At 40.8% G+C, this 27,924-nt stretch overlaps 1 protein-coding gene across 4 annotated transcripts in view; it reads left to right on the top strand.

Moving 5' to 3' along the window:
* The window catches only part of LOC118402782 (KH domain-containing, RNA-binding, signal transduction-associated protein 2-like), a 154,219-nt gene that overhangs the window by 80,596 nt on the left and 45,699 nt on the right, over positions 1-27,924 (top strand). For all 4 annotated transcript variants that reach the window (XR_004829561.2, XR_008078183.1, XR_008078184.1 and 1 more), the window contains exons 4-6: positions 17,487-17,633; positions 24,981-25,111; positions 27,371-27,569. Coding sequence is in view for 1 of the 4 variants with exons in the window: in XM_035801030.2 (XP_035656923.1) it covers positions 17,487-17,633; positions 24,981-25,111; positions 27,371-27,569 (477 nt within the window). In the remaining 3 variants the exon portion in view is untranslated. The remainder of the gene's footprint in view (positions 1-17,486; positions 17,634-24,980; positions 25,112-27,370; positions 27,570-27,924) is intronic.

The raw sequence follows: 27,924 nt of genomic DNA, 5'->3' as shown, positions 1-27,924 counted from the left end.
TCACCCCGCGGATGTAACCGAGGGGACAGCCGTTATGATTCGACCCACACATCACTAGTGCCTGGATCCATGTTGGATCTAATATCCCTAGCGAATCTATGTTGATCATCTGTTGTTGTCTGCTTGATTTACAGCAGGGTCTCATTAGATTTAACAGAGAAAGCATCAAGGTAATGAGTTCATGTTTTCATATGTTTTTGTGCCTCGTAAGTCTACTGTGGCAATTAAGTAGGATAGACTATTGCACAGCACCCAACACTCGTCCTATTAATTACTCTGGATATAATGACAACAAATTACATAGCCTAGTTGACTTATTCACAACATGATCTGGTAATGATATAACATGACAAATACATTTTGTTTTCCATGTTACACAGACAATACTACAAGGGGCTTGAAATAGATTACTTGATCTTGAATTTGGAGTTCAGAAATTCAAGTACTGGAATAGGCCTACCTTGAAAATCTAATATTTCCTCAATTTGGTGGTTGAAAAGTTATTGTAATTATTGCAACCAATTTATAAGTTCTCCTGCTCCCTTATAATTATCTGTGATTTCATTTTGGATCTGTTTTTGTGAGAGATGTGTCCACTTTAGTTTGTTTCCTTTCACTTCATTTGAAGGATGGCGTTTTGCTACTCTGTTGCAGTGAATCCACATGCGGTTATTACGAGGAAGACATCTGTTGGCTTCAACTTGGCTTTCCATACAAATCCTTCCATTAAAAAAAGGAACATGGTTTTTGCTCACGTTCTCATTATAAAAACAGTGATGGTGAGATTCAAATAGTGAGATTAATGTTGCCGATATTCCTGGTTTATCATGTGTGCCTGTGTCAGCCACATAGGGTACAGAAAAATCTGCATGCATCCAATCTATTTTGTCAGACAATGTTCACATTATTGTTACATATTGTAGAATGTAATAATAATTTGAAAATCAACGCATTGGCAAAGCCCAAAAAATGCACCATTCTTAAAGTGATAATGGTCTCCTTTTTTGACACTTGTTGCATGCTTTTTGAGGTGGAAGGGTTTTATATTAGGCTCTATCTCTACAATTATATAAATGACACAATTGTATAACATTGAGGTCCTTGAAAAGTACAATTAAGTGCTTGAAAAAGTCCTTGAAAGTCCTTGAATTTGACTTGTCAATGTCTGTGTAAACCCTGCTTAAAGGATGTTGTTGTATAGGTGGAATTATGGGCCAATTTGCAATGTTCACTTGTATTCCTCTAAGTACATGTGGAACTGCATTAAAATCCTTTTATATTTGATTAAAACCATTTTGAAATGTTGATGCCAATGTCACACATTGGCCCCATTATTTATAGAAAGACCCAAATCTGCAACAACCTGCAGATACATAATCTCGTTTTTTTTCTCTGGGATAAATACCACTTACTGGGATGATAGTGTGTGTCCCTGCAGTATCTACAGTATCTACTGTATCTCTATTTCTAGTACTTCTCTGGTAACATGAGACAAGCATATGCTAATTCTAAAGGGAGGAAATCAAAACAGCATGACAATGTAGCCTATCTCAAAACCTATGGGCAGCCACACAAACAGCTATTCATGTTTTGTGCTAATAATAATGACTACACACCAGAGGATTCTAGGGTGTCTTGTTTGGTTTTGACGAATATTCTGCAATGAAAGCTATTTTTAATTCCAAACAAGTTACATTATTTATGCTGAAAGTCTTAGGGAAGCATTTTGAAATGCTTCTCTCCGAGGCTGACTAATTGGATGTGTGTGGCGTAGATATTTAGAGGTCAGCTGTCGGCCCACATGTTATATCTACAGTGTAAGTCGGAAGTTTACATACACTTAGTTTGGGGTCATTAAACTATTTTTCAACCACTCCACAAATTTCTCCACAAGTGATTTTTCCAACAATTGTTTACAGACAGATTATTTCACTTGGATGACAGATTATTTCACTTGGATGACAGATTATTTCACTTGGATGTATTTCAAGGGCTACCTTCAAACTCAGTGCCTCCTTGACATCATAGGAAAATCAAAAGAAATCAGCCAAGACCTAAGAAAAAAATTGTAGACCTCCACAAGTCTTGTTCATCCTTGGGAGCAATTTCCAAATGCCTGAAGGTACCACCTTCATCTTTACAAACAATAGTACCAAGTATAAACACCATGGAACCACACAGCCTACATACCGCTCAGGAAGGAGATGCGTTCTGTCTCCTAGAGATGAGCGTACTTTGGTGCGAAAAGTGCAAATCAATCCCAGAACAACAGCAAAGGACCTTGTGAAGATGCTGGAGGAAACTGGTAAAAAAGTATCTGTTTTCACAGTAAAACGAGTCCTATATCGACATAACCTGAAAGGCTGCTCAGCAAGGAAGAAGCCACTGCTCCAAAATCGCCATCAAAATGCCAGACTACTGTTTGCAACTGCACATGGGGACAAAGATCGTACTTTTTGGAGAAATGTCCTCTGGTCTGATGAAACAAAAATAGAACTGTTTGGCCATAATGACCATCATTATCATTGGAGGAAAAGGGGGGAGGCTTGCAAGCCAAAGAACATCATCCCAACCGTAAAACACAGGGGTGGCAGCATCATGTTGTGGGGGTGCTTTGCTGCAGGAGGGACTGGTGCACTTCACAACATAGATGGCATCATGAAGAAAGAAAATCATGTGGATATATTGAAGCAACATCTCAAGACATCAGTCAGGAAGTTAAAGCTTGGTTGCAAATGGATCTTCAAATGGACAATGACCCCAAGTATAATTCCAAAGTTGTGACAAAATGGCTTAAGGACAACAAAGTCAAGGTATTGGAGTGACCATCACAAAGCCCTGACCATAATCCTGTAGAAAATGTGTGGGCAGAACTGAAAAAGCGTGTGCGAGCAAGGAGGCATACAAACCTGACTCAGTTACACCAGCTCTGTCAGGAGGAATGGGACAAATTTCACCCAATTTATTGTGGGAAGCTTGTGGAAGACTACCCGAAACATTTGCCTCATGTTAATACTAATTGAGTGTATGTAAACTTCTGACCCACTGGGAATGTGATGATGAAATTCAAGCTGAAATAAATCATTCTCTCTACTTTTATTCTAACATTTCACATTCTTAAAATAAAGTGGTAATCCTAATTGACTTTAAACAGGGAATTTTTACTCGGATGAAATGTCAGGAATTTTTAAACTGATTTTAAATATACATTTACATTTAAGTCATTTAGCAGACGCTCTTATTTGGCTAAGGTGTATGTAAACTTCCGACTTCAAACGTATGTACGAAGTCTTACTACAGTTGTAGGATCTTAATTTAAGCCAGTTTGCTACAGCAGGAATATAATCCTGAGGCAACAGGAAATTTGAATTATTATGTGGATTATAATTCATGGACATTTTTGGAGGGGTTGATACATTTATTTGTAAGTGGAAAAATGAAACTTCAGAACCCTTTTTATACCTCAAATACACTTCAAGTTCTCCTGCAACAGGTTAATCAAATATAGATCCTGCATCTGCATTTTCTTTATGTCATACTTTCCAATAAACTCCTCTCTCCTTTCAATGATTGTTTATAATGGTAGGACAAGCATTTTCTATAATGAGCGAACAATAAAAAGTGTGTTCAAATCAAGAGCTCAATTAATTCGTTGTAGCTCAGTTGGTAGAGCATGGCGCTTGTAACGCCAGGGTAGTGGGTTCGATTCCCGGGACCACCCATACGTAGAATGTATGCACACATGACTGTAAGTCGCTTTGGATAAAAGCGTCTGCTAAATGGCATATATTATTATTATATTATTTAAGTTCATTGTTTTAGATTATGCATTGCACTTTCTTGTTTCCCAAGGTAAGCCACCTTTTTCAGATTTTTAATACATTCCAACTAAAGTGAAACTCTTGAGTATTGTGTAAGGAAGTGATTCCAGTGTTTCATAACTAGTCCTACAAGTAGTCACAGTGCCAGCTGGGAATCGTGAACGAAAGGGGTCTCTGGCAAGTGGTACGTGGGTAGCTACAACTGAAACTGGATCATATAAGATACTTTTGAACTAAGAAAAAATAGTGTTTCACTCTATTGGTATGTGTTTCTATGAGCACAGTATAGTGCAGTAGGCAACATCAAATGTACTTCTCTGCATTTCTCAGAAACGTATGGCTTTTTCTGATAAATAAAATCCCTGGCTGTCAGATGAGAACTTCCAATAGGATTTCCACAGTTCTCAGATATACTTTGACACTTATGTTTGTCATATCGGTGCTACTGTATGCACCAGTTTCATTTTAATTACACTCTTTTATGGTGCCATAATTGTAGCTATTAACCGAGCTGTCAATTGTTAATTTTAGAAAATAACTTGTGGAAGTTGATTATTTTGTAATCAAAATAATTGTGCAATTGTATGTATTAAGCGGTGTATTTAACAGTTTTAATAGTTACTTTAATTAGCTCGATTAATTTGTTACATTTAGAAAATGTTAGATGGTTGTCTTTTTATTTTGCTCATTCCTGTAATGTTGCATATCAGATCACCAGTTATCCATGTCATACAGTCATATTTGTTTGTGCCGTTGTCTACCGACAGTGCCTTGCAATAGTATTCACCCCCTTGGCATTTTTCCTATTTTGTTGAATTACAAGTTGTAATTTAAATAGATTTTTATTTGGATTTCATGTAATGGACACAAAATAGTCCAAATTGATGAAGTGAAATGAAATAATAACTTGTTTAAAAAAATTGAAAAAATTAAAACCTGAAAAGTGGTGCGTGCCTATGTATTCACCCTTTGCATATGTATTCACCCTTTGCATATGTATTCACCCCTTTGCATATGTATTCACCCCCTTTGCATATGTATTCACCCCCTTTGCATATGTATTCACCCCTTTGCATATGTATTCACCCCCTTTGCATATGTATTCACCCCTTTGCATATGTATTCACCCCTTTGCCTATGTATTCACCCCTTTGCATATGTATTCACCCCTTTGCCTATGTATTCACCCCTTTGCATATGTATTCACCCCCTTTGTATATGTATTCACCCCTTTGCATATGTATTCACCCCCTTTGCCTATGTATTCACCCCCTTTGCATATGTATTCACCCCCTTTGTATATGTATTCACCCCCTTTGCCTATATATTCACCCCCTTTGCCTATGTATTCCCTCCTTTGCATATGTATTCACCCCCTTTGCCTATGTATTCACCCCCTTTGCCTATGTATTCACCCCTTTGCCTATGTATTCCCTCCTTTGCATATGTATTCACCCCTTTGCATATGTATTCACCCCTTTGCATATGTATTCACCCCCTTTGCCTATGTATTCACCCCCTTTGCCTATGTATTCCCTCCTTTGCATATATATTCACCCCCTTGCATATGTATTCACCCCTTTGCATATGTATTCACCCCTTTGCCTATGTATTCACCCCTTTGCATATGTATTCACCCCTTTGTATATGTATTCACCCCTTTGCATATGTATTCACCCCTTTGCCTATGTATTCACCCCTTTGCCTATGTATTCACCCCTTTGCCTATGTATTCACCCCTTTGCATATATATTCACCCCTTTGTATATGTATTCCCTCCTTTGCATATATATTCACCCCTTTGCCTATATATTCACCCCTTTGCCTATGTATTCATCCCTTTGCATATGTATTCACCCCCTTTGCCTATGTATTCACCCCTTTGCATATGTATTCACCCCTTTGCCTATGTATTCACCCCTTTGCATATGTATTCACCCCTTTGTATATGTATTCACCCCTTTGCATATGTATTCACCCCTTTGCCTATGTATTCACCCCTTTGCATATGTATTCACCCCCTTTGTATATGTATTCACCCCCTTTGCATATATATTCACCCCCTTTGCCTATGTATTCCCTCCTTTGCATATGTATTCACCCCCTTTGCCTATGTATTCACCCCCTTTGCCTATGTATTCACCCCTTTGCCTATGTATTCACCCCTTTGCCTATGTATTCCCTCCTTTGCATATGTATTCACCCCCTTTGCATATGTATTCACCCCTTTGCATATGTATTCACCCCCTTTGCCTATGTATTCACCCCCTTTGCCTATGTATTCCCTCCTTTGCATATATATTCACCCCCTTTGCCTATATATTCACCCCCTTTGCCTATATATTCACCCCCTTTGCCTATGTATTCACCCCCTTTGCATATGTATTCACCCCTTTGTATATGTATTCACCCCCTTTGCATATGTATTCACCCCTTTGCCTATGTATTCACCCCTTTGCCTATGTATTCACCCCTTTGCATATATATTCACCCCCTTTGTATATGTATTCCCTCCTTTGCATATATATTCACCCCCTTTGCCTATATATTCACCCCCTTTGCCTATATATTCACCCCTTTGCCTATGTATTCACCCCCTTTGCCTATATATTCACCCCTTTGCCTATGTATTCACCCCCTTTGCATATATATTCACCCCCTTTGCCTATGTATTCCCTCCTTTGCCTATATATTCACCCCCTTTGCCTATGTATTCACCCCCTTTGCCTATATATTCACCCCCTTTGCCTATGTATTCACCCCTTTGCATATATATTCACCCCCTTTGCCTATGTATTCACCCCTTTGCATATATATTCACCCCCTTTGCCTATGTATTCACCCCCTTTGCCTATGTATTCACCCCCTTTGCCTATGTATTCACCCCCTTTGCATATATATTCACCCCCTTTGCCTATGTATTCCCTCCTTTGCCTATGTATTCACCCCTTTGCCTATATATTCACCCCCTTTGCCTATGTATTCACCCCCTTTGCCTATGTATTCACCCCCTTTGCCTATGTATTCACCCCTTTGCATATATATTCACCCCCTTTGCATATATATTCACCCCCTTTGCCTATGTATTCACCCCCTTTGCCTATGTATTCACCCCCTTTGCATATATATTCACCCCCTTTGCCTATGTATTCACCCCTTTGCCTATGTATTCACCCCCTTTGCATATGTATTCCCTCCTTTGCCTATGTATTCACCCCTTTGCCTATGTATTCACCCCTTTGCCTATGTATTCACCCCCTTTGCCTATGTATTCACCCCCTTTGCCTATGTATTCCCTCCTTTGCCTATGTATTCACCCCCTTTGCCTATGTATTCCCTCCTTTGCCTATGTATTCACCCCCTTTGCCTATGTATTCACCCCCTTTGCCTATGTATTCCCTCCTTTGCCTATGTATTCACCCCCTTTGCCTATGTATTCACCCCTTTGCCTATGTATTCACCCCCTTTGCATATGTATTCACCCCCTTTGCCTATGTATTCACCCCCTTTGCATATGTATTCACCCCCTTTGTATATGTATTCACCCCCTTTGCATATGTATTCACCCCCTTTGCCTATATATTCACCCCCTTTGCCTATGTATTCCCTCCTTTGCATATGTATTCACCCCCTTTGCCTATGTATTCACTCCTTTGCATATGTATTCACCCCCTTTGCCTATGTATTCACCCCCTTTGCCTATGTATTCACCCCTTTGCCTATGTATTCCCTCCTTTGCATATATATTCACCCCCTTTGCCTATATTCACCCCCTTTGCCTTTATATTCACCCCCTTTGCCTATATATTCACCCCCTTTGCCTATGTATTCACCCCCTTTGCCTATGTATTCACCCCCTTTGCCTATGTATTCACCCCCTTTGCATATATATTCACCCCTTTGCCTATGTATTCACCCCCTTTGCCTATGTATTCACCCCCTTTGCCTATGTATTCACCCCTTTGCCTATGTATTCACCCCCTTTGCCTATATATTCACCCCCTTTGCCTATGTATTCACCCCCTTTGCCTATGTATTCACCCCCTTTGCCTATGTATTCACCCCCTTTGCATATATATTCACCCCCTTTGCCTATGTATTCCCTCCTTTGCATATATATTCACCCCCTTTGCCTATGTATTCACCCCCTTTGCCTATGTATTCACCCCTTTGCCTGTGTATTCACCCCTTTGCCTATATATTCACCCCTTTTGCCTATGTATTCATCCCTTTGCATATGTATTCACCCCTTTGCATATGTATTCACCCCTTTGCATATGTATTCACCCCTTTGCCTATGTATTCACCCCCTTTGCATATGTATTCACCCCCTTGTATATGTATTCACCCCTTTGCATATGTATTCACCCCTTTGCCTATGTATTCACCCCCTTGCATATGTATTCACCCCTTTGCATATATGTATTCACCCCTTTGCATATGTATTCACCCCCTTTGCCTATGTATTCCCCCCTCCTTTGCATATGTATTCACCCCCTTTGCCTATGTATTCCCTCCTTTGCATATGTATTCACCCCCTTTGCCTATGTATTCACCCCTTTGCCTATGTATTCCCCCCTTTGCCTATGTATTCCCTCCTTTGCATATATATTCACCCCCTTTGCCTATGTATTCCCTCCTTTGCATATATATTCACCCCCTTTGCCTATGTATTCCCTCCTTTGCATATGTATTCACCCCTTTGCATATGTATTCACCCCTTTGCATATGTATTCACCCCTTTGCCTATGTATTCACCCCCTTTGCATATGTATTCACCCCCTTTGCATATGTATTCACCCCTTTGCATATGTATTCACCCCCTTTGCCTATGTATTCATCCCTTTGCATATGTATTCACCCCCTTTGCATATATATTCACCCCTTTGTATATGTATTCCCCCTTTGCATATATATTCACCCCTTTGCCTATATATTCACCCCTTTGCCTATATATTCACCCCTTTGCCTATATATTCACCCCTTTGCCTATGTATTCACCCCTTTGCCTATGTATTCACCCCCTTTGCCTATGTATTCACCCCCTTTGCCTATGTATTCACCCCTTTGCCTATATATTCACCCCCTTTGCCTATGTATTCACCCCTTTGCCTATATATTCACCCCCTTTGCCTATGTATTCCCTCCTTTGCATATATATTCACCCCCTTTGCCTATGTATTCCCTCCTTTGCATATATATTCACCCCCTTTGCCTATGTATTCACCCCTTTGCCTATGTATTCACCCCTTTTGCCTATGTATTCCCTCCTTTGCATATATATTCACCCCCTTTGCCTATGTATTCCCTCCTTTGCATATATATTCACCCCCTTTGCCTATGTATTCCCTCCTTTGCATATGTATTCACCCCCTTTGCATATGTATTCACCCCCTTTGCCTATGTATTCCCTCCTTTGCATATGTATTCACCCCCTTTGCCTATGTATTCACCCCTTTGCATATATATTTGCATATATTCCCCTTTGCCTATGTATTCCCTCCTTTGCATATATATTCACCCCTTTGCCTATGTATTCCCTCCTTTGCATATGTATTCACCCCTTTGCCTATGTATTCACCCCTTTGCCTATGTATTCACCCCTTTGCCTATGTATTCACCCCTTTGCCTATGTATTCACCCCTTTGCCTATGTATTCCCTCCTTTGCATATATATTCACCCCCTTTGCATTTGCATGTATTCCCCTTTGCCTATGTATTCCCTCCTTGTATGTACCTATGTATTCACCCCCTTTGCCTATGTATTCCTTTGCATATATATTCACCCCTTTGCCTATGTATTCCCTCCTTTGCATATGTATTCCCTCCTTTGCATATATATTCACCCCCTTTGCCTATATATTCCCTCCTTTGCATATATATTCACCCCCTTTGCCTATGTATTCCCTCCTTTGCATATGTATTCACCCCCTTTGCATATGTATTCACCCCTTTGCCTATGTATTCACCCCCTTTGCATATATATTCACCCCCTTTGCCTATGTATTCACCCCTTTGCATATATATTCACCCCCTTTGCATATGTATTCACCCCCTTTGCCTATGTATTCACCCCTTTGCATATGTATTCACCCCCTTTGCATATATATTCACCCCTTTGCCTATGTATTCACCCCCTTTGCATATATATTCACCCCCTTTGCCTATGTATTCACCCCTTTGCATATGTATTCACCCCCTTTGCATATGTATTCACTCCCTTTGCCTATGTATTCACTATGTATTCACCCCCTTTGCCTATGTATTCACCCCCTTTGCATATGTATTCACCCCCTTTGCTATGAAGCCCCTGAATAAGATCTGGTGCAACCAATTACCTTCAGAAGTCACACAATTAGTTCAAATAAGTCCACCTGTGTGCAATCTAAGTGTCGCATGATCTGTCACATGATCTCAGGATATATGCACCTGTTCTGAAAGGCCCCAGAATCTGCAACACTACTAAGCAAGGGGCACCACCAAGCAAGCGGCACCATGAAGACCAAGGAGCTCTCCAAACAGGCCAGGGACAAAGTTGTGGCGAAGTACAGATCAGGGTTCGGTTAAAATAAATATCCAAAATGTTGAACATCCCACGGAGCACCATTAAATCCATTATAAAAAAAAATGAAAGAATATGGCACCACAACAAATCTGCAAGAGAGGGCCGTCCACCAAAACTCACGGACCAGGCAAGGAGGGCATTAATCAGAGAGGCAACAAAGAGACTGAAGATAACCCTGAAGGAGCTGCAAAGCTCCACAGCAGAGATTGGATTATCTGTCAATAGGATTTCTAAGCCGTACACTCCACAGAGCTGGACTTTACAGAAGAGTGGTCAGAAAAAACCCATTGCTTAAAGAAAAAATAAGCAAAAATGTTTGGTGTTTGCCAAAAGGCATGTAGGAGACTCCCCAAACATATGGTTAGATGAGACAACATTTAGCTTTTTGGTCATCAAGGAAAACACTATGTCTGGCGCAAATCCAACACCTCTCATCACCCAGAGAACACGATCACCACAGTGAAGCATGGTGGTGGCAGCATCATGCTGTGGGTATGTTTATTATCAGCAAGGACTGGGAAACTGGTCAAAATTGATGGAATGATGGATGGCTCTAATTACAGGGAAATTCTTGAGGGAAACCTGTTTCAGTCTTCAAGAGATTTGACTGGGACGGAGGTTCACCTTCCAGCAGGACAATGACCCTAAACATATCGCTAAAGCAACATTCGGGTGGTTTAAGGGGAAACATTTAAATGTCTTGGAATGGCCTAGTCAAAGCCCAGACCTCAATTCAATTGAGAATCTGTGGTATGACTTAAAGATTTCTGTACACCAGCGGAACCCATCCAACTTGAAGGAGCTGGAGCAATTTTGCCTTGAAGAACATTAAAAAAACCCAGTGGCTAGATCTGCCAAGCTTATAGAGACATACCCCAAGAGACTTGCAGCTATAATTGCGGCAAAAGTTGGCTCTATAGAGTATTGACTCGGGGGGTTACCATGGGGCTGAATACTTTTGCAAGCCACTGTATGAGACCTATTCATTTTTGCCTTCAACTATCTTCAACTTCAGCTGCACTCAAGACCATTCATATCCGTAAAGTCAAGTTTTAATAGCTCGCCCTGAAAACTTGTAATTTTGTCATTTCTAAAAGTATTCTGCTGTACTCATATTGAACCACTTAAAAAAGAACTTGACATTCATGTTGAGACAGGCCCCAGCTTTAAAAACAGAGCATTTTGCTCATCGGATTGTCATAAAAGGAAAAGCTTTCAGATAAAATACAGAAAAATGTCACCCAGCTCTTCCTCACGAGATGAATTACCTGAAAGGCTTTCTGTTTGAGCACAGACCTAGACCAACCACTTACAGAAAGACACATATTGACTTGATTACTGCACTTTGAACAAACAATGACCAATCTGAGAAAGGAGGTAGAATTTTGAACCATCCAGCATCCATTCTAATTAAATTCCCTTTCCTTGTAAATAGTATTTAATTTAATTCAAATTACAGGTCAGTCTTTGAATTCAGAGATACAGTAATTAAATTCCTCTCAATTCCAATGTTAGGTACATTTCCAAAAAGTAATACTCAATTCAATATTTCCCCCCAAAATTTCACAAATTCCAATTTGATTGCAATTCATTCAGGCTTTCAGGCTTATCATGTCACTGATCAGGCAGCTTACTGTAACATTAGAAATATGAGTTACGTGATTTAAAACCAATCCTGCAGTCCATGTTTGATACTAAGTGCATTAATTGTATTAATTGGGAAATGTACGAATATTGAATTCCAAAGATGAAAGTTTTTACAATTTAAATTCAAACAGTCCAAACAGTAAATTCCAATTCCATAACTTGAAGATTGAATTTAATTTGAATACAAACAATGTAAATTCTCCACATTGTGAGTGAATTCTAGAATTGAATTGGAACTTCAAATTCATTTGGAATTGACCCCAACCCTGATGGCCATTTTAGTTGGAAATATAAAGATTTTTCAGTGCCAATTGCCATTGTTGTTAGATGTACAGTTGAAGTCAGAAGTTAACATACACCTTAGCCAAGTACATTTAAACTCAGGTTTTCAGATTTAATTACATTTAATCCTAGTAAAAATCCCCAGACAGGTCAGTTAGGATGACCACTTTATTTAACGAATATTTAATGTCAGAATAATAGTAGAGAAAATTATTTATTTCATCTTGTATTTCTTTCATCACTTTCCCAGTGGGTCAGGAGTTTACATACACTCAATTAGTATTTGGTAGCATTGCCTTTAAATTGTTTAACTTGGGTCAAACGCTTCAGATAGCCTTCAACAAGCTTTCCACAATAAGTTGTGTGAATTTTGGCCCATTCCTCCTGACAGAGCTGGTGTAACTGAGTCAGGTTTGCAGGCCTCCTTGCTCATACACTTTTTCAGTTATGCCCAGACATTTTCTAAAGGATTGAGGTTAGGGCTTAGTGATGGCCACTCCAATACCTTGACTTTGTTGTCCTTAAGCCATTTTTCCACAATTTTGGAATTATGCTTGGGGTCATTGTCCATTTGGAGACTCATTTGCAATCAAGCTATATCAATATATCCACATCATTTTCATACCTCATGATGCCATTGATTTTGTGAAGTGCACCAGTCGCTCCTGCAGCAAAGCACCCCCACAACATGATGCTGCCACCCCCGTGCTTCACGGTTGGTATGGTGTTCTTTGTCTTGCAAGCCTCCCCCTTTTTCCTCCAAAGATAACGATGGTCATTATGGCCAAACAGTTCTATTTTTGTTTCATCAGATCAGAGGACATTTCTCCAAAAAGTATGATCTTTGTCCCCATGTGCAGTTGCAAACCGTAGTCTGGGTTTTTATGGCGGTTTTGGAGCAGTGGCTTCTTCTTTGCTGACCGGCCTTTCAGGTTATGTCAATATAGGACTGTTTTACTGTGGATATAGAAACTTTTGTACCTGTTTTCTCCATCATCTTCACAAGGTCCTTTGCTGTTGTTCTGGGGTTGATTTGCACTTTTTGCACCAAAGTACGCTCATCTCCAGGAGACAGAATGCATCTCCTTCCTGAGCGGTATGGTGGCTGCGTTGTCCCGTGGTGATTATACTTGCTACTATTGTTTGTAAAGATGAACGTGGTACCTTCAGGCGTTTAGAAATTGCTCCCAAGGATGAACCAGACTTGTGGAGGTCTGCAATTGTTTTTTCTTAGGTCTTGGCTGATTTCTTTTGATTTTCTCATAATGTCAAGCAAAATGGCACTGAGTTGAAGGTAGGCCTTGAAAAACATCCACAGGTACACCTCTGATTGACTCAAATGATGTCAATTAGCCTATCAGAAGCTTCTAAAGCAATTACATAATTTTCTGGAATTGTCCAAGCTGTTTAATAAAGGCACAGTCAACTTAGTGTATGTAAACTTCTGACCCACTGGAATTGGGATACAGTGAATTATAAGTGAAATAATCTGTCTGTTAACAATTTCGGGTAAAATGACTTGTGTCATGCACAAAGTAGATGTCCTGACGGACTTGCCAATCTATAGTTTGTTAACAAGAAATTTGTGGAGTGGTTGAAAAACTAGTTTAATAACTCCAACCTAAGTGTATGTAAACTTCTGATATCAACTGTATGTTCTTTGCACATGATCTGTGGTGAAATAGTGTGTTATAGTGTTTTCAGATAGGCCTTTAGAGTCAATATTCTTTCCCATATGTGCTCTACCTGTGTAGAATACAGATCCTTTAAGGAGTTTATTATGTCATTGCCAACCCTACAGTAGCTCTATATTGATATTCTTTCTCATTAATGATACGTTTGCCCCACTGACTTAGCAGTAGAAACCTTCCATTCAAGGAGGCTATGGGTTTCAAAACTATTGGGATTGCTCAAGTACATCCTCCACCTTGGAGCCAAATGAGGTTGTCTATACCGTGTAACATATAGCCTGTCATGTTGTACGGTCTGGAGAAGAGGGCTGATGTGATAAGAGGAGTGCACCACACCACTAATCAAGCAGCTGGGAGAATCTCTCACATCAAAGCATCTCCAGTGTTTGAATGTGTGCCAGAGCCCAATGTAATAAACATAAGAAGGTAATGCTGGCTGTCATAATTACCGGCTTTCTGATTTTTTTTGTATTGGCGACATTCAGCAATCAGGCCACTTCGGAAATCTTACCTGGTGTGTTTGCATTGTTGCATTTAATTGATTGACATTTGTTTAAAACCGAAAAATCAGCAACATGAAAATGGCCTGTTTTTTGTTGCTGTTTTTTTTTTCAAAAAACAGAAAAATAGAAAAAATACCTGTTTTTTGTATATAAACAACAATCTTGATATTTACATTTTCACATGTGCGTGGTTTTAAATGTGGAATGCCTGTCATTGGCCAAATGCACCGCCTTCCTGTCCCTTCAAAATAGAAGTTTATCTTCATTCTATTAATCTACTATCAATGTGGTAATCTATTAATAGCTATTAATTAATATATTAATGTCAAAATAACATGATATTTCTCAATTTCTATTAAGATTCAAGATTATAAGAGAGGGATTGATGGGTGGTGACATGGTGAGAGCTCCACCTTACCCTCTGATAGGCTTTGTGGAATTTTGTTCATATTGCTTACACGTATCCAGTCCTCTCAGATCTCCACAAGTGTCTAGGGTGTTGGTTGTGTCGGACAGGGCCTGGGTATCACAGCTCCTCACTCAGAGTCCCAGAAAATGTCTAGCTGTCAAATATTTGCTTCCACTGTTCTTATTTCTTATAGAAGTCGCTTTGGATAAAAGTGTCTGCTAAATGGCTTATATTATTATTTAATTTAATTCATTCCTCACCTTCCTCCCAAAACACATTGGGGTAGAGGATTGAAGGTTCCTCACCTCGTGCCTCCTCCTCCAATAAACTTTGAAAGGGAGATGAGGAAAAAAAGGACAGAGGAAGCAAGGATTTGACAGCAAGTGGGTGGGTGGGTAAAATGCTATATAACCATAAAGAAAGCATGGTGATACAAAAGTCTGACTGCCTTTCTTTTTAAAGTTGTGTGTGTGTGTGTGTGTGTGTGTGTGTGTGTGTGTGTGTGTGTGTGTGTGTGTGTGTGTGTGTGTGTGTGTGTGTGTGTGTGTGTGTGTGTGTGTGTGTGTCTCTGCCATTTGAAAGCTTTAAATACCAAAAGGGTTCAAATAGACTTCAGGGTTAATTGCTGCTCATTACTGCCATCTAGTGGAATTAAAGATGCTGCCACATACAATTCAATTGAATTAAATAGGCCTTTTTCTGAAACGTTGATAAGTACCCCCAGGACCGTTGTTTATATCCGTGAAAGCACATCTCTGATTGTCAATACTGATTAGTTTTAGGCCTGCATAATATACAGTGTCATATATAGTTCCATGATATTCCCTATAATAAAATGTTATACACATTTTGGAATAAAAAATCATGAGCTGGTGCACACCCAGAAAAAGGATTTTGTGTGGAGGTGCTGACTAACGGTGAATAAAGTATGAAAATAAAGAGTTTGGACACAACAATTCAATATAAAAGAGAAATAATTTCCACAATATATTTTTTTAATGGGCCTTTTCCTGTAATGATGACTCAATCAGGGACCGGTCCTCAGTGCTGAAATAGAGTCAGCAGCTGCTGATTACATGAACAAGGGGTACCTGATCAGTAATCCTAGATCAGCAATGCTACTCTGAAACACTTGGTGAATACAGACCTAGATCTTCCCTACATTTTAGGTGTGTGAGCAGGTATGTGGCAGGCAGGACAAGGGTGCAGGGAGTGCACTGCAGGTGTGTGTGTGTGTGTGTGTGTGTGTGTGTGTGTGTGTGTGTGTGTGTGTGTGTGTGTGTGTGTGTGTGTGTGTGTGTGTGTGTGTGTGTGTGTGTGTGTGTGTGTGTGTGTGTGTGTGTGTGTGTGTGTGTGTGTGTGTGTGTGTGTGTGTTGGCCTGGTCAGTCATGTGTACGTCATCTCTCTGTAGCCTCAGGCCTTTTGCTCTTAATCTGAATGTCTCAGCCTGCTTTTGCCTCTTCATTGTCACTCTGTTGAATGATGTAATTCTCTGACTCCTCCACTGACCTCCTATTCTGAGCCCTCAACAGACAGAATAGCAAACCCAGCAGAGCCACAGTACCCCGATTTTGTGAAATGACATTGTTAATATGAACATCGTAGACTATGCTTAACAAGGGAGCTTGGGTATATCAGTTATCTAACCATTTACAGTAACAGCGGTTCATTAATAGGTTGATAAACATTGTCATTGTTGTGATCTTATCTTAAATATAAAATGGAGAAATATCACAATCTTGTAATTAAGAGACTAATTAATAGCTTTTAATAGATTGCCTGATAGATAGTAGATACATAGAATGAGGTGAACAACTATTTTGAAGGCACATGAAGTGTTGCCTGTGCATTTGGCCAATGACAAGCATTCCACCAGTGGAGGCTGCTGAGGGGAGGACAGCTCATAATAATAGCTGGAATGGTATCAAACACATCAAACGTGGTTTCCATTCACTCCATTCCAGCCATTATTATGAGCCGTCCTCCACTCAGTAGCCTCCAACGCTTTCCACATTTAACCCCACCCACTTGTGAAAATCTAAATATGACATTTGTTTTTGCTTTGTTTATATCCAAAAAATGAGAACATAAAACAAGCAATTTCTCATTATTATTATTATTACTTTTTAACTGTCCGTTTTCACGTTGCCGATTGCTCCGTTTTAGCTCAGAAAACAATTGGTCAAAAAGTACATGGATCGTTAACACATAATTCAAGTTTGTAGTATCTTGTTTATAATGTAAACCAAAACCTTCAATATGATTGAGCCACAGCTTCATGGTGTAAATCCCAGTGGGTGGTTCCAGCCTGACAGGCTGGCTGGCATGCAACAGGGACATCTCACTCCCAACTTCCCCAATGCTTGAGGGAGGAAGTCAGGACATGCTGATGAGATTTGATTTATTAATAGGCAGCTGTGGGCAACAAATGATTCTTGTTAACCCTTCATGCTTCACTTGATATATCCATCATACCAACTGTACTGTGTGATATCACTTTCACTTTCTCCTTTCAGACCCGACAATAATACTTGACCTGATTTTTTTCCATCTCTTTTTCTCCTCAGGAAGAAGAGTTGAGGAAAAGTGGAGAGGCCAAGTATGCCCATTTGAGTAACGATCTCCACGTTTTAATTGAAGCCTTCGCTCCTCCCGGAGAGGCCTATTCCCGAATGAGCCATGCCTTGGAGGAGATTAAGAAATTCCTAGTTCCAGTAAGTTCTTTTAAACCATTTCATTTACTCTAATTGTACATTGAGATGGGTCAGTGCACCTCTGCTCTCGTGGATTCCTCTACCGGGTCTTATTTGCACTTTCAGATGTAATTGAAAGTTGCTACAAGGTTAAGCAGGTGATTAAAACAGCTCCAGACAGACTGATTGAATGTTGGAAGGTCGACATTGACACATTTTGTTACAACCCCAACTGAAATCTCTCAAGAATGACAATGTAGTACATTTTTCACATAACTTGCAATATTTTCTGGATGGTTGCTATATTACATTTTCTATATTACAATTTCCTCTGTACCCCCCCATCTACCTAACAGTGAGTTAATGTATTCCACAATTAACAAGTATAGAGCAACTTGCAAGGCTCTGCCGACTTTGAGCCTACAGCAGTTAGCAGTAATTAATGTGCATACTGTATAGGCATGCTGAGACTGAGCTGTAAATATGAATAAGGCTTTGCAGCGTCTGCCAGTCCCTCAGGTAGAGAGGCTGGATGAGTCTCCTCACGGCATTCCGTGTGCCTCCCCCTTCCTGCCGTAGGTTTTACATCACAGAGTATATGCTTAGCTAGATATGTTTCAGCTTCGGCAGCTGCACTGATCAGGTCAAAGTACCCCCCCAGCCCAGTCAAGACTATATTTCAAATCTCCATTATGTTCATAATGGCCACCCGACTAGAATTGCAAGTAGAAGGACACTTGTGTCTACCCCTGAACAATGTTCCCTCTAAGCTGCAATGCAGAATTAATATCAGCCTGGGCAGAGAAGCACGAGATTAAACTTCATTCAACTTTCTAGAGTTTTCCCCGTTAGTTAATACTATCAATGGTACCCTTTACAGTGGGATTTGTGATCAAATCAATGCAACATTAGCCACTTTCAGTGCAACATAGCGAAACAAAACTAACTATGCAATGCTTAGTATGCAAAACCATGCACAGATTTTGCTATAGGCAAAACGCATCCGAGTAGGATTCTATTGTGTGTGTCATTGCTGCAACTCCCCAACGGGCTCAGGTGAGGCGAAGGTCGAGCTCTGAAACATGACCCGCCAAAACATGACCCGTCCGCTTAATCCGGAAGCTGCATGTAGGAAACACTGTTCAACTGACAACCGCAGTCAGCCTGCAGGTGCCCGGCCTGCCACAAGGAGTCGCTAGAGCACAATGAGCCAAGTAAAGCCCCTCAGATCAAACCCTCCCCTAACCCGGACAACGCTGGGCCAATTGTGCAACGCCCTATGGGACTCACAGTCACGGCCGGTTGTGACACAGCCTGGAATCGAACCCTGTAGTGAAGCCTCAAGTACTGCCATACAATGCCTTAGACCGCAAACGTGCATTTCTAGACATCTTTGAAAAGTGACTCAGGTGAAAACCTTTTTTTTGTCTTAAAGGGGCAGTGTTGTATTTTGAGACAGGCTTGATAAGCTAAGTATAGGCAGAGGGTAGCATAATTTGTCTGATTCTCTGTAATAATGGTAAGGGAATAATTATACATTTTATCTTGTAAAGTTGTTTCTTGCATCAAACAACACAACAACATCTTCAGTCACCTCATGGATAAACAGGTTAATGTCAAGCCCTGCATGTCTTTTTCAGAACTCTTACATTGAACACCCCACATTGGCTGCTACTGTAGGCTGAATGATAGTACAGCTATTCCCATGTTAAAATGTTATGGGATTCATTTTCTCCATTGTTTTTGATGGTAGGCCACTCTGGTAGGCCTACATTATGATCAAATAGCCACAGGGCCTAAAACTGTAACTTCAAGTGGATACAGCCTCAGTGTTAACAGTAAACGTGCGCCCTGGAAGTTGCACGGAGTTTTCACGATGTTCAAGTTTGCTCTCAACAGACCTGAAATTTGCTCAGTGCCGAAAAGAAAATAGAGGGAACATTGCCCCTGAAATGTTACAGCTTTGGCTAGGTTAGAATGAAAATATATTTGGGGGATGTATTTTTTCCCAGTCTTTTATCTCCTACATAAAGACTTGCAGTCATACAAGGTTCCAGTGCCTGATGATTAACTCACCTAAATGCAACCTGGTTGGAGGAGGAGGATTTTTTGTTCAAATGATTTATGGAGGAGGACCAAAGTAGCCAATCCAACGATTGGCATTTTCCTTGGCATGCCCACCCATCCTGTTATTCTCTGTATTCATCTGGCAGGTGAGAATCAATGGACTTCTTCCAAAACAAAATGTCATGGTAGTCAGACAATGTGTCGTCTGGTCCAGAGGGTTTTCCCCAATAGGGGCATGCGACATCTGTGAAAAGACCATTCACTGTGTGTGAGGAGTTGGGACTTGGACCACATACTTCCCCCTGGTACCAGGAGAGTAGTGATTCACATACTGCCCCCTAGTACCAGGAGAGTAGTGATTCATGCAGCACAATGTATAGCATTGAAATATACTGAACAAAAATATAAACGCAACAATTTCAATTTTACTGAGTTACAGTACATATAAGAAAATCAGTCAATACAAATAACTGCATTAGGCCCTAATCTAGGGGTGCAGCCATGGGTGGGCTTGGGAGGGCATAAACCCACCCACTGGGAGCCTGGCCCAGCCAATAAGAATGATTTTTTCCCGCCCACAAAGAGGCTTTATTACAGATGGAAATACTCCTCGGTTCAATCAGCTCTGCGGGTGGCTGGTCTCAGACGATCCCACAGGGTAATAAGCCGGTGTGGAGGACCTGGACGTAGTGCCAAATTATCTAACAGATGTTGGAGGCTTAAGGTAGATAAATGGACATTCAATTCTCTGGCAACAGCTCTGGTGGACATTCCTGCAGTCAGCATGCCAATTGCACACTCCCTCAAAACTTCAGACATCTGTGGCATTGTGTTGTGACAAGACTGCACATTTTAGTGTCCTTTAATTGTCACCAACACAAGGTGCACATGTGTAAAGATCATGCTGTTTAATCAGCTTCTTGATATGCCACACCTGTCAGGTGGATGGATTGTCTTGGCAAAGGAGAAATGCTCACAAACAGGGATTTAAACACATTTGTGCACAAAATGAAAGAAATCAGCTTTTTGTGTATATGGAACATTTCTGGGATCTTTAATTTCAACTCATGAAACATTGGACCAACACTTTACATGTTGCGTTTATATTTCTGTTCAGCATAGCAGGTGTATCTGCACTGTCTTAGTCATCAACAGTATGGACCACAGAAGAGTTGTTCGGGAGGCGACTGGCAGTAGGGACGCTCTCACTGGTTAACAGGGTGCTGTACACCACAACCCACCAACCCCCAATGTAAGAATGCTGAAATACTGTATTTCACTGCAATGTCTGATTCCCCTTCGTTTATACTGGAATATTACCCACACTATTATCTAAAAGTGTCACGTTCTTTCAAAATCGAACCCAGAAGCAGACCAGGACAAGGAGAGTAGGAAGAAGGTGAGTATGTATTTACAAGTGAATGTGAATGGGTAGATATATCCAGGTGGCGTAGCGGGCAGCGGTGGTGAGTTGATGGGAGTAAATAGGTGGATCCAATGGGGTAGCGGAATCCTCCTCCGACCAGGCGGGAATGGGGTAAATGATCCGGGTGAGTAACTGAAGACAGAACAAACGGAGGTAAGTTTAAGGCAAGCAATACGTAAAAAACAACAAAACAAATTATATCCAACTTGAGGCTGATACTATGGCACAACATACTGTTCATGGCTAACGATCCGGCAGGGAATGGATGTCAGGTCAGAGCTTTTGAAGGGGAGAGGTGATGATCAGGACAGGTGTGCAGATTACTGATGGGATACAGGTGCGGGTGAACATCGATCTCCCAACAAGCAAATTCGCCCGGCAACCAGACAGGGTGCGTTCCAGGACACCGGAAACACACTCCAGGACAGAAACACAGGCAAACACAGACTCAGGAAGCGGGATTCGTGACAAAAAGTGAAACAATGGATGAAAAATATTCTGAATGTTTTTAAATTATATTGTTTATCAGGTATTTTGGTTGTCATATTATAGTGGGGAATTGAGCCTCTTTTTTCTGCCAGTGTTTCATTATCTTCTCTGGAAATATTCTTACAACCGGAGCTTAATCACAGTGTTTTCTCCAAGTTGTTGCCTCCTGGTTCAGTTGAAAGCATTTTGCCACCAGTTTTCATTCAGAGGCTAATTAGCCTGACCATCCAACAGCCTCTATAGTGATCCCATCAGGCTAGCCATTACATCTATTCATCGCCAAATATATTTCTTTCCTGAACCAATTTAACCCAATCAAGCATTGGCTATGGGCAAACTGGTACTGCATTACAATTATTTAACTTGAGGCTATTCAAGACATTGCTTGCTGTTTTGCAAAGCAAAACAGACTTTGAATTTACTTCATTCACTCGCTAGAACACCGCCATTTCGATTACGTCTGTTTGTACACAAGTCACTGTCAATCAGGTAATGCAAACATTTTACATGTAATGTATCACTGTTTAAAAGGAAAGACATGAATGAGTAAATCTCCTTCTGTAGCTCAGTTGGTAGAGCATGGCGCTTGTAACGCCAGGGTAGTGGGTTCGATTCCCGGGACCACCCATATGTAGAATGTATGCACACATGACTGTAAGTCGCTTTGGATAAAAGCATCTGCTAAATGGCATATATATATATAGAAGTGGCTTCCGTCTGGCCACTCTACCATGAAGTACTGATTGGTGTGCTGCAGAGATGGTTGTCCTTCTGGAATGTTCTCCCATGTCCACAGAGGAACTCCAGAGCTCTGTCAGTGACCATTGGGTTCTTGGTCACCTCCCTGACCAAGGCCATTCTCCCCCGATTGCTCAGTTTTTGCTGGCGGACTGCTCTATGAAGAGTCTTGGTGGTTCCAAACTTCTTCCATGTTTTGGTAACCTTCCCCAGATCTGTGCCTCGACACAATCCTGTCTCTGAGCTCTACGGACAGTTCCGTCGACCTCAAGGCACATACTACCTCAATCAGCCCGACTAACCTGTGTCTGTACACTACTTTTATAGCCTCGCTACTGTATATAGCCTCACTGCTGTTATTTTTCACTGTCTTTTTACTGTTGTTTTTATTTCTTTACCTACCTATTGTTCACCTAATACATTTTTTGCACTATTGGTTAGAGCCTGTAAGTAAGCACTTCCCTGTAAGGTCTACCTACACCTGTTGTACTCGGCGCACATGACAAATGAACTTTGATTGGATGGTTTTTGCTCGGACATGCACTGTCAACTGTGGGACCTTACATAGACAGCTGTGTGCCTTTCCAAATCATGTCATATCAATTGAATTGACTACAGGTGGACTCCAAGTTGTAAAAACATCTCAAGGATGATCAATGGAAACAGGATGCATCTGAGCTCAATTTTGAGTCTCATAGCAAAGGGTCTGAATACTTAATTAAGTAAATAATGTATTTCTGTTTTTTATTTGTAAGACATTTGCAAAAAAAAATAATTCTGTTTTCACTTTGTCATTATGTGGTATTGTGTGTAGTTTGCTAAGGCTTTAAAAAAAATCTATTTTAGAATATGCCTGTAATGTAACAAAATGTGGAAAAAGTCAAGGGGTCTGAATACTTTCTCGTAGGCACTGTTATACAGTACCTGTCCAAAGTTTTAGATACACCTACTCATTCAAAGGTTTTTCTTTATTTTTTACTATTTTCCACATTGTAGAATAATAGTGAAGACATCAAAACTATGAAATAACACATATGGAATCATGTAGTAACCAAATAAGTATTAAACAAATCCAAATATATTTTATATATGAGATTCTTCAAAGTAGCCACCCTTTGCCTTGATGACAGCTTTACACACTCTTGGCATTCACTCAACCAGCTTCACCTGGAGTTCCCACGTATGCTGAGCACTTGTTGGCTGCTTTTCCTTCACTCTGCAGTCCAACTCATCCCAAACCACCTCAATTGGGTTGAAGTCGGGGGATTGTGGAGGCCAGGTCATCTGATGCAGCACTCCATCACTCTCCTTCTTGGTAAAATAGCCCTTACATAACCTGGAGGTGTGTTGGGTTATTGTCCTGTTGAAAAACAAATGATAGTCCCATGAAGCGCAAACTAGATGTGATGGCGTATCGCTGCAGAATGCTGTGGTAGCCATGCTGGTTAAGTGTGTTTTATATATAAATAATATATATATATATATATACAGTATATATTATGAATCAACTGGGTGCTTGTGAGCAATGCCTTTTTGAACCCTTTCTTGAAGTTACAGTAGATATGAAAATAATGCACCTTAATGATCTCATGCCACATGATGTGCATATAAGCTATATGTTTGTGGTATAAAATACATTTGTTTATGCATGATATTGTAAGTTAAATAGATAAAATGTGTGTCATCCACATCAATCAGCAGATTAAGCCAAGTAGAGGTTAAATTCTGTGCTCAATGCCACCTCTCAAATTTGTTTTAGCCAAGCTTTCTTTGCAAACAAGATGAGGATAAGTGGTTGGAGGAAATGAGGCCCATCTAAGCACGTTGACAAGATAATAAAATATCTTTGATCCAGTCTGTTATCTGTTATCCTTGTCATGTTCAATGATTGGCTGGGAAAAACATACACACATACGAACATACGAATCAAGACACAGCAATGCGATATTTACACGAGGACAATGTTATTGCCGCTTTCAATATGGCCTCCCAACCCTGTCTTAGTGCAACTGTAAGTTGTTTCCCCTGGTTCCTTACGTGACTCTCTGAAAAGACTGGGGAGGTGAAAACCCCGCAGAGTTTTGAAACCCAGATGCTGAGTGCCTAATAACGTTGTTTTTACCCATTCAGCCCTTTTATATGATAATAACAACAATAATTATTATTATATATAAATATAGATCAGTGGCCCACTTGAGGGAGGAAGAACAGAAGCCGGACATGATGTAGGTAACCAAGGCCATGGAGCTTGAATGACTAGTGGGGTAGATACATTATCTTATAAGGCATTAGCTATATGTTTATGCCTCATTGAAAGTGTTACTAAATGTCCACTCCATTTTTCTGTATGGATGTGTTATGGAGGACAGTCTGGCGTTATCTTTTGAGACTGACTATATATGCTTGCTTCTCCCCTCGTCTATGTTCTAACAATCGTCAGCATACTGAGACTTGTTCCTCTACACTACTCTGACTCGAACATCCTCTAAATTAATATTCCGTGTTAAACTAAATCATGAATTTCCTGTGCATATCAGGATAATTCTTTATTTAGGAGAGCTTTGCCGCAGTTGCGAGCATCTGTTGCGGTCCTAAGACAAATGTCCTCGTTTATTTAATGTGAGGCTTGTTGTATTCTGTTCCCACAGGACTACAATGATGAGATCAGACAGGAGCAGCTGAGGGAGCTCTCCTACTTGAACGGAGGATCAGAAGACACCAGCAGAGGGAGGACTGTACGTGGGCGGGGCTTACGACTGGCTTCCACCACAAACACACGGTACGTATTTAGATTTCTACCATTGGCCAAGATGAGCCATGTTGATTATGATCCACTGGTTTGTTGGTCTCCATCCCAACTCATTAATGGTCATTGATTGGGCTTGTGTGTGTGTGTGTGTGTGTGTGTGTGTGTGTGTGTGTGTGTGTGTGTGTGTGTGTGTGTGTGTGTGTGTGTGTGTGTGTGTGTGTGTGTGTGTGTGTGTGTGTGTGTGTGTGTGTGTGTGTGTGTGTGTGTGTGTGTGTGTGTGTGCGTGTGTGGTTTTGTTTCGTATCCGTGTGAACTCTAACTGCGATCATATCTTGGCTTCATTGCGTTTAATACTCATACCCCGTTTGATGAATGATTCGTCATTTGTTTCAAGCACATATAATTAATTATTCATGATGTAACGTTTTCATAATTAATGTAATGTTTTTTTCAAATCTCAGACATGACATACCTCATAATTCATATTTTATACATCTACCCCGACCATGTCTTCAGTGTGACAGTCGCTCAAGGATTTTGAGTGTACGGTGATGACTAGCACTATTCTACCTCAGCTGGTAATGAAGCTTAAACACAGCCCCTCTTCTCATATGATTCTGATTCTGCCCATTTAGAATCACCACCATGTCCCTCCCCTGATTCACTCCTTATGCCTCCTCGATAAGCCATTACTCTAAATCTCCATGAGAAATATGCATCGGTAATGTGGCTGTGATTCTCCTTGGAGTCTTTGTATTTTCCGATCATAAAGGACTGCTAGCTTTAGTGAAGGATCTGCAGTGCCAGAAGACTGTATCTTCTGCCTCCTCCGTCTTGCTAGTGTTAAAATGTCTGCATATTCTCCAGATGTAGACAGCTTTATGACCTTAAGTCCACCCTGAACTCCCTGTGGTGCTCCTCTGGCCCTTCTAGGCAGTAAAGAAGAAAGCACCTCAGCATCTGTCTCCCAACACCCTAATTTCAGCTCAGACACACCAGGGCTCATTTGCGAGTTGTGTGCACAGTCAAATAGCTGTTTGTGACCCCTTAACATTATAGCCTCCCTTGCTGGGATAAGCACAGGGAGTCAGAGGGTCATTTCCCTGCCAGGACGCAGGTTGACGTTCTGGAGGCAGAACTGAGCAATTTCTGCCAGATGGGCCAACTACAAAGTAAAAATTGGCTAAATCGTTTTTAAAAATTATGTTCTTTTTTTTTTAGCTTTTAGCTTAATTTAAGGTTGGGGTTAGGCATTAGGGTTACCAGTGTGGCTAATGTTAGGGTTAAGGTTAGGGTTAGGTTTAAAATCTGATTGTATAACTTTGTGGTTGTGCCTGCTATTGACTGCACTGCAGAGCTGCCTCCAGTACATGAGTCATCCCAATAAATGCCAACCTGCTACCAGGGTTGCCTCCAGTACATGAGTCATCCCAATAAATGCCAACCTGCTACCAGGGCTGCCTCCAGTACATGAGTCATCCCAATAAATGCCAACCTGCTACCAGGGTTGCCTCCAGTACATGAGTCATCCCAATAAATGCCAACATGCTACCAGGGCTGCCTCCAGTACATGAGTCATCCAATAAATGCCAACCTGCTACCAGGGCTGCCTCCAGTACATGAGTCATCCCAGTAAATTCCAACCTGCTACCAGGGCTGCCTCCAGTACATGAGTCATCCCAATAAATGCCAACCTGCTACCAGGGCTGCCTCCAGTACATGAGTCATCCCAATAAATGCCAACCTGCTACCAGGGCTGCTTCGGTATGTGAGACAGATGGGCATGAGGATCCTCTACAAATGCGGGTAGAACTGGTTTCCCAGGTCCTTGGAATAACAGTGCAGTGTCCGAATGAATGGCTTGTCAGGGAGAAAAGTGATATGATGACTGTCTGCTTCAAACATCGTTATGACTGTATCTGTCCAAGCAGAAAATGTTATGCTTCTCCTCCACTTGACAACACTTAAGCTTGTGACCACCACCAGCTGAGGCAGTCTGTATAATATCTGCCCACATTAGAAACAAGTGTTGAAACCAGCTACCATACCACTTTTGCACATAGTTGTTTGAAATCAAGAAAGCAGCATTTCATTTCCACATTGGATAATATTTTTGAGATGCGATCAATACCATAGTGATGTTTTTTATCTATGTTGTTCAACATACAGTACTCAGAGTATGCTATGATATAAATGTCCTTAACTCACAAGGGACAATATCAATGTTCGAGATGGCCAGACTAAGTTATATCATGATGTGATCTCATCAATGTTTTGTTTTTTAAACAGGGCACGGGGTGGTGTGGCCCTACCCCCTCCACCAGTCAGGGGGGCAGCTGTACCCAGGGGAACAGTGGGTAAGCGGAGTGTCCTGCCACAAGCCACATTAACGAGAGGAGTACCTGCTCCCAGGGCCAGGGGAACACCAGGGAACACCGGGTACAGACCCCCACTGTTACCCATCACACACGAATCATACGACGACTACGTAAGTCTGACTCACTTTTCCCCACTTGTAATGTTATATGTTGAATACATACAGTACCTTCAGAAAGTATTCATAGCCCTTGACTTTGTCCACATGTTCTTCATTTACAAAGTGAAATTAAAATCGATTTAATTTTAAATTGTCAACAACAACAATAATCAAATATTAATGAGAAAAGTATTCAACCCCTTGAGTCAATACATATTCAAATCACCTTTGGCAATGACTACAGCTCTGTGTCTTTCTGGGTAAGTATCTAAGAGCTTTCCACACCTGGATTGTGCAGCGTTGCCTGTTATTCTTTTCAAAATTCTTCAAGCTCTGTCAAATAGTTTGTTGACCATTGCTAGACAAC

The sequence above is a fragment of the Oncorhynchus keta genome, chromosome 24, assembly GCF_023373465.1.
Source record: "Oncorhynchus keta strain PuntledgeMale-10-30-2019 chromosome 24, Oket_V2, whole genome shotgun sequence".
NCBI classification, from domain to species: Eukaryota; Metazoa; Chordata; class Actinopteri; order Salmoniformes; family Salmonidae; genus Oncorhynchus; species Oncorhynchus keta.
The sequence above is the reverse complement of the archived record's forward strand: the minus strand, read 5'-3'. Positions and strand labels throughout refer to the sequence as shown.